The 7,496-nt window shown below is 46.7% G+C and overlaps 1 protein-coding gene across 4 annotated transcripts; it reads right to left on the minus strand.

Moving 5' to 3' along the window:
• Positions 1-2,824: 2,824 nt before the first annotated feature.
• On the minus strand, positions 2,825-7,120 carry LOC105044277 (patatin-like protein 6). Of its 4 annotated transcripts, none has more exons than XM_029264283.2 (3): positions 5,233-7,113; positions 3,591-3,867; positions 2,825-2,868 (listed from the first exon to the last, which is right to left on the minus strand). In XM_029264283.2, the coding sequence occupies exons 1-3, from the start codon at positions 6,367-6,369 to the stop codon at positions 2,840-2,842; spliced, it is 1,443 nt and encodes a 480-aa protein (XP_029120116.1). In that variant the 5' UTR covers positions 6,370-7,113; the 3' UTR covers positions 2,825-2,839. The 4 variants fall into 4 exon arrangements, 3 of the variants coding, with proteins under 3 accessions (XP_029120116.1, XP_010920397.3, XP_073111345.1); XM_010922095.4 differs by lacking the exon at positions 2,825-2,868 and adding an exon at positions 2,946-3,237 and having other exon boundaries at positions 5,233-7,120; XM_073255244.1 differs by lacking the exon at positions 2,825-2,868 and adding an exon at positions 4,970-5,023 and having other exon boundaries at positions 3,699-3,867; positions 5,233-7,118.
• Positions 7,121-7,496: the final 376 nt, after the last annotated feature.

The following is a 7,496-nucleotide window of genomic DNA, read 5'->3' on the forward strand; positions in this document are numbered from 1 at the left end:
AGGTAAAGTATCTAATTCAAATTGTACAAGGATGAATATTATTAGTATAAATAGAGGTTTGTAACTTCCATTAATGAAAGAAAAATAAATCTACTATATATTTTTGCTAATTTTTCTATTTTTTAAATTTTCTTTCAAGATAATCAAGTTGAGCAGGTTGTAAAATTTTTTTCTTCTCTTTGTCCGAATCAGATTTAATTTCAATTTAATCATGCTAACTTAGATCATATGAAACTCTTCTTTTCACTAGCAATTCGATTACAATCAAATTTCATTCTAGCATAGGATATTTAGTGTAATAATTGCTAATATAAAAATAGTAATTAACATCTACAAAGCTTATCCAATAGTTGGCATGCATCATCTCCTAAAAGCTTGCTTTTAGGGAGATCCAAGTTTAAGCCCGGATGCTCTCGATATTGATGCAACGCAACGAGGTGCTTGCAACGTAGGTAGCTTCAAACCAACATTGTTAAGCATTAAATATTTATATAAATATATTTTGTTAAAAAAAAGTCTATTAAGATATGTTAACAATATATTCATAACAATGTTATAACAACTCACTATGGTTTGGAGACCTAATTAGTTAGGTAGCCTGGACAGTCTTAATGTGTACGAAACTGCATTAAAATTTAACAAAAAAAAAAAAAAAAAAAGTGCGGAAAGGATAAATTAAGTGTACATGACTCAATAGTAGAAGATTGATGGTAATGCTGGACCAGCAATGTACGCTCGATGCATGACCCTTCCTTGGCCATTAATTCGGACCAGCAATGTACGCTCGATGCATGACCTTTCCTTGGCCATTAATGTACCCACCTTCTCGGGACTATTCATAAAATTTACGGAACGAGATGCGACGGTGCACAGCCTGAGAAAAGCACGTTAAACGCTAGGCAAACTCCACGAAGGATGAAGGGTCGCGTGCATACTTTGCCCATCCGGCCTTTGGCTGGATTGTTTTTGTAGTAAAATAGTGACTGCTTTCTTGGGTGTCACAAGTTAGAAGACGGAATAATGGACAATTACGGTAACCATGATTATAGCATGGTCTATAGTAAGATTCGCTTGCCGGTCCCACTCTCAGCATGCTTCGAAATCATTCCTCCAAATAGCATATCATGAGTCATGACCGCTCCAAGCACATATGGCTCATTACCAGCTTACCACATCACACTTTATTGGAGCCCCACTAATTAAAAGCAGCAGTAGAATGCATATATCACAACATATTTGCTTGTTTGTGATTTACTGGATGCGACCTCTAGCAAAGATGGAGGACTGAGTCCTGCAATCCGTCAAACCTGGGGAGGGTTTGTTGAGCAGTTTCGGAGCTGGTCTATCTGCACCTTAATTTTTATAATCCAGACAGAATTGCAGCGCACCCAACCTTGCAGATTCTTCCTTACGCTGGAAAAGATGATTAGCAGGAAAGCAGGAGCTAAGGGAGATCATGGTAAAAGTTCACTAGGATGGTGTGGCGGGAAGTCTTGGGACAGGTGGTCAAAAAAGCTAACTAAAGTGGCTTCTGTTTGTCGATTTTAGAACATCTTGCCGCGGATGAAGTCTCGTATGGTCAAATTTTCAGATGGAAGAGAGGGAAAAGAAGAAAAAAATTAAAGAAAAGGCCAGGTCGACAGTCCATAGTTAGCCCCCGGTATCAGCACTCATGCTTGCCGCCACAAAGTCTCCAGGAACGGAAAGAAAGAAAAGGCGACACGAAATGAACCCTCCTGAAATAAGATGTATATATGGAACAAACACTGCTGCCCTTCACCGATCCGATAGGGTAAAACTTCACTGTTGATGAAATTAACCTGAGGAAGAATTCAACATCAGCCCTTCGGCGGCTGTGCACAAGAATATTCTTTCCAAATCTTGTAGTGCAAATCCATAACGCTGACGTCGATTGATCGAGTCAAACTAGCTTAAGTTTTTAACGTCCTAAACGTTCCGCTAATGTGAACATGAAAATCTGTGTCACGTCTCCATTAGCACGCGTCTTAGTATATGAAAATGTGGGATAAAAACATAATTTGGAGGGGATCATGAGGCTACTAAATTTCAGAATAGTGCCTTTTATAGAGGAAAAGGGATGCCTGCTGCTGGCTAGATGTCCGAAAGCATTCCTACTGGAGATTCAGAGTCTCAATAGCCTTTAGAAAAGTTGAAGGACTTGCTCTAGCATGTAATATGCTTGTTGAAGAGGCAATAAGTGACTTGGAATGTTTCGACGCACAGAAAATCGCTACATACTTGGCAAAGCTTCTTTCTTTCGTTTTTTTTTTTTTTTAAGTGAATGGGAGTCTGTGCCACCATTTCCGCAAGTCATTCCGGGTATGCTTATCCCTATCTGTGGAAAAAGAGAACCTTCTAGGATTTAAAAAAAGAATGTGATATAATTGTCACCAACGGGTTTCCAATTGTCACAAAGTATATAAATAATTAAAGGATTTCAGATAAAGCAGGTGGACCAATTACATGCCATTGGGATGGGACGACCAGTCACAGTGACCTGACTCATATGAAGCCACCATTTCTTTGCCCATCAGCCACGGGCTTTCCCATGAGTCATCTGACGCTTTTTTTCGTTGGTTACAGTGCAAATGGGTAATAGATGTGGCAAAGATTCGAGTTACGGGTATACTTTATAAAGCAGTAAATAATAAGATGCATGTTAGGATGTCGATTTGCTGCCAACTTAAAGCAATCTATATAAGTTCTTCAGTGAAGATGGATGAGTCAAATGGAAGGAATTACGTACATCACAAGCGCAAGAATGCTAGAACCTGTTAATCTTTCATGACAGCGCACGGAGCAGTCCGAGCAACCCACACTAAACATCAAGGTGGATTTTTCCAACTCCTGCTCAGATCAAGAGGGCTATATTAATGATCAAAAGAATGTGGTCTCTGACAAAATGACAAAAAAAAAGAAAAGAAATCAAACAGCACAGCCATCGAGCGATTAAAGAGAGGGGAAAAAATAACTACAAGTTCAGAAAAATCATTTCCAAGACAAGTATTCTGCAATAGCAAGAGTAGAATTTTAAAAAGATTATGGGTCTATGAAGCAAAGGATGTTTATGCTTGGAAAAGAGGCGATCAAAAGAAATGCCATGCTTCCAGGTGCATCCTTGCCGCAACTCATATAAGTCAGCCACTCGGTGTAACAGCTGGTCATTAAGTTCCACGATGCATCCACACAGAGACCAGATAGAAATGGTAAAAAGCCCTGGACCACATAGAAAACATGAGAGACCATAGAGAGGGCAGGTTTCACTAACACGTTTACAAGAGCCTCGTATGGAGGAGGCCCAAAAGGGCTTCGTTACAACAATATAGACATTAATATATTAAAAAGAAAAAGTGTATCTTCCTTCATAATGATCTTTTTAATCTTGAAATTGCAGCGGGTACTGAAACAATTTTTATATAGTTGAGACAACGTGAGTAACCACAAGCGATAATTGCCTTTCGCCTTTTCCCCTTCCCCCGATTCCAAGGAGGGAAATGCTACACTGCTATGTGGAAAAAAAAACAGCAGGATCCAGCAAAAAGAGAGGTGGAAAAAGAGAGATGACTAACTGATACTCTGGGTGGGCTTCGGAGCTGCTTGCTTGAAGGCAACTGTGGGAGCTATCCGACAGCTCCTCCTCTGGTGCTCCAGCACGAGCTCCCCTGCAAACCAGTCCAGCTTCTCCATATTCGTCTGCTCTCCCATCCTCTTTCCCCCGAACATCACCGACTCTACGGTCTTCTGCTTCAGCATCTCCTCTGCTGCCCCCAACAAAGCCCTCACGTTCCCCGGGCTTGGGTCCGAATCCACATCCACTCCACACTCGCCCATGCTCGTACAATTAGCCTGTGGTCGCATACAACCATCATTAATAACTCAAAATCACACCAAATTAAGCAATCGCAACCTTTTTCACATCAAATAAACATCAAGCTCAGAAGCAACGTAACACTTCAAGAGCATGAATGACAGAAAGTTCCAACCCACCATTCCAAACTAGCAAACTGACGGGGTCTTAAGAAAACAAAGAATGTTGCTTCAAACCATCTCTCCACCACCATCCAATTCTTCCTTTACCCTCTCCTCTCCATACATGCACTGGGAACCTTACCATCCTCAGCACATTCAAACTGAAACATCTCAGGCAGTTCACCATCGCTATCACAATTCATCAGCGCCAAACGGAACTGACCTTTCAACATTACACTCCTTTGATGTCAAAAAATGGTCGGGTTGTGCTTAGCTACTAAACCACTAACCCGCTCGAACTCATTTGATGAAAAATGACGGAATCAGAAGAAATTTGCTAAAATTGGCGCCAGGAACATGAAAAAATTGAGAGGTCCTAATCTAAGCGACACACATCTCACTGAAAACAGAAGGAACCAAGTTAAGGACAAAAAAAAAAAAGAAAAAGAAAAAAACAACGGAAGACCAAGAATCGACCCCACTGAGTTACTCCATCCACTGTCAAAGCATCCTTAAATGAACCTCTGCTTCGTTAAATCCAATCCTATCTTAATCCCCCAGACTGCATCCCACTGATGGGAAAAAAGGGGGAATAAAAGGAAGGTTGCTAAGAAGCAGGTCGGAAAACCAAAATGGTGAAAATGTTCTCAAATGAGGCATAGAGTATTTGACAAAAGAAAAGGGAAATGGAAGAAAATGCCCCAACAGATGTGATTAAACCAAGAAAGGGCAACTCGATCCTTTTCCTGATCGTTGGATGAGGCCTATATTCCATATCCGACCACAATGATAGTCCTTGATACAGAAAATGGAGGGAGCAAGGGAGGTTTTCTGAAATAAAAGCAACTCAGTTCTCAGAGAAAAGAAAGAAATACGGACAATTAAATGGTGCTCGGAGTACGCAGCTACTCATCAAGGACGAGGGAACAGTGTAATGAAAGAAGCAAACAGAGCAAAAGGTGAGTGGGAGCCCTCTTACCAAATGCGAAACTGTCCATTAGAATCTAAATGCCCTTCCTCGTCTGCTGTTCTCCTACAGCAAGTACAGAGAGCCAACTCAATCCCTCTCCTTCCCCACGGTCACAGTGTAGTGAAACCGCGTTTTACCCTAAAAAAGGAACCCAAGGCAAAAAAGGGAAAGATTCAAAGAAAGCCTAAACCACGCCCGCGGGGCATCACAACGGGGACCGGGGCGGGGCCATGCTAGCTAGGGAAGCGGCGCACGATAGCATGGGGTTGTACCTGGATACGGACGTAGTTGGAGCTCCGGCACTGACCGAAGGCGAGGGCGACCGCGTGGTCCACGAGGTCGGCGGCGCCGTCGGAGGCGATGCGGGCGATGGGGCGGGCCCACTCCCGGGGACCCCACCGCCGAAGGCGCGGGTGCTCCTCCTCCGGCACGACGGCGGCGCCGCCAGACCCGCATCCGAGGGAGAGTACCAGCAGGTCCTCCACCCCGCGGACGAAGGGGAACTCCTGCTTGTTGTGGAGGACGTGGGTGATGGCCGCCGCCGCCGGGTTGCTCATCGCCAGCCCCCCGTCCACGCCCAAGCACGCCGTCCGCCGGTCCACCGACCGCATCTCCGCAGGCGCGAACCGGCCCGGCTCCGCCCACGTCGCCCGGCACACCTCCCACAGCCGGAAGTCATAGCTCTCGCTCTCCAGGGCGTCGGCGCGGGAGAAGACCAGCGGGGCCGAGCTCCGCAGGTCGAAGCACGGGATTAGCACCGGCTTCACCGTGTCCCGCAGCGTGGTCCCCTCCCCCAACGCCTCCTTCAACGCCTTTTCCATCGCCGCCGTCGCCGTCGCCGACGACCCTACGCCGCCCCCTCCATGGAACACGCGCCGGAGGAAGCCGCCAGAGGATGACGAGGAAGAGGACGACGATCTGGGCTTGCGGAAGAAACGCTTGCCCTGGTCGGCGAGGAACCGCCAGGTGTCGTCGGCGCGGAACTGGGGGCGAGCGCCGTCGCGGGTGGAGACGATCATGGCGGCGAAGAGCCCGCCGACGCCGGTGCCGGCGACGACGTCGAAGTAGTCGGAGATGCGGGCGTTGGTGTCGCCGGACTTGGCCTGGAGCGCTTGTTCCAAATACGCCAGGGCCTTGCCCGGGAGGATGCCCCGCATGCCGCCTCCCCCGCCACCGTCGATGCAGAGGACGCGGACCTTGCCCCTCTGGTTCTTGATCGTCGTGGCCGCGGCGTCGGTGTCGGAGGGCTTGGGGACCCAGAGCTTGTGGTCGTCGTAGCCGAAGAGGAACTTGCTCTCGAGAATGGAGAATATCTCGTAGCTCAGCTTGTCCGTGTCGACGCTCGGGTCTTCTTCCCCTTCTTTCTTCCCCTGATGCATCGCCACCAGCATCTCCTCCGCCGCTGCCATCCCCTTCCCTCTCCTAGACGCTCCCCTTTTCCTTTGTGTTTCTTTTTTTTTTCTAATTTCTTTAATCTTCTTTTTCCTTCTGTCCTCCTCCAATCCTCTTCTCCTCTCTTCTCGATTTTCTCTCCTATACCAGTGAACAGGGCCTGGTTGGGTTTGGGTTGTTTTAATTTAAGGCTTTCCTATAATAGCTGCCGCGTTGCAAAACTCCGACTTTATTTTCCCTAATAATCCATCCACGCCATCTCTTTCTAAGATTAGACTAGGGATTTAGATGGATAGATAGATTACATGTAGACAAGCTGGGGAGAGGAGGCATTCTTATTCTTTCTAAACGGGGACGGGGATGCATGGGTGCACTCAGAAAAGCGCAGCCTGGTAACTGCCACAACGGCCAAACTCCTCTATTTCGAGGACCGCCCTCTCTATCTATCTCTCTCTCTCTGCCCCTTTCCTTTTGATTTATCTGCTCTTGGGGTCTCTTTCCTTTTCTTTTCGTTGATTCTGGGAACAGAGAGATCTCTAATAGTCGCAGCCAGCCGGGGAGAGAAAGAGCGGATACTGCTGTGCTGTGACCAGAATGGTTCTTTTTAGTTCTTTATCTCTTACAGAGCACGCGAGGAAAGAAGGGAGGAAAAGAGAGAGAGAGAAAGGGGAGAGGAGAAGAGAGGAGATACAAGAGGAGGAAGGAGTTGGGGTGGGGTCAGGTAAGAGGACACGGGCGGACAGAGCATGTCTTCTTCTTGCTCCTTGACCGACGGAGCGTCTCTCTCTCTCTAATCTCTAGGCTCCACACTGTTGGGTTTATTCCAAGTCATTTATTTTACTGCGGACAAGCGTGATAATAAAAATGTTTAACTGCGGTGTACAGGGCGAGGAAAATAAGGACACGGATCACGTCCGCAGCGCAGTTTAACCATGCTTTCGCTGCTGCACGGATGAGGTCGATAACCTTCAACTTTAGGATTCGTGATTGGCCTAGCAGTCCGTTGTCTGAGACTGTCGTGGATCGTAAAGCATGACGTATTTCGCGGCGGTTGCCTCGACCACGCGGTGTGCACGCAGACACGAACCGAGCGGGAGCGACGGTTCCAGGGTCAAAGCGGGGTCGAAACGCCGCCCGTCGGACG

The sequence above is a fragment of the Elaeis guineensis genome, chromosome 4, assembly GCF_000442705.2.
Source record: "Elaeis guineensis isolate ETL-2024a chromosome 4, EG11, whole genome shotgun sequence".
Taxonomy (NCBI): Eukaryota; Viridiplantae; Streptophyta; class Magnoliopsida; order Arecales; family Arecaceae; genus Elaeis; species Elaeis guineensis.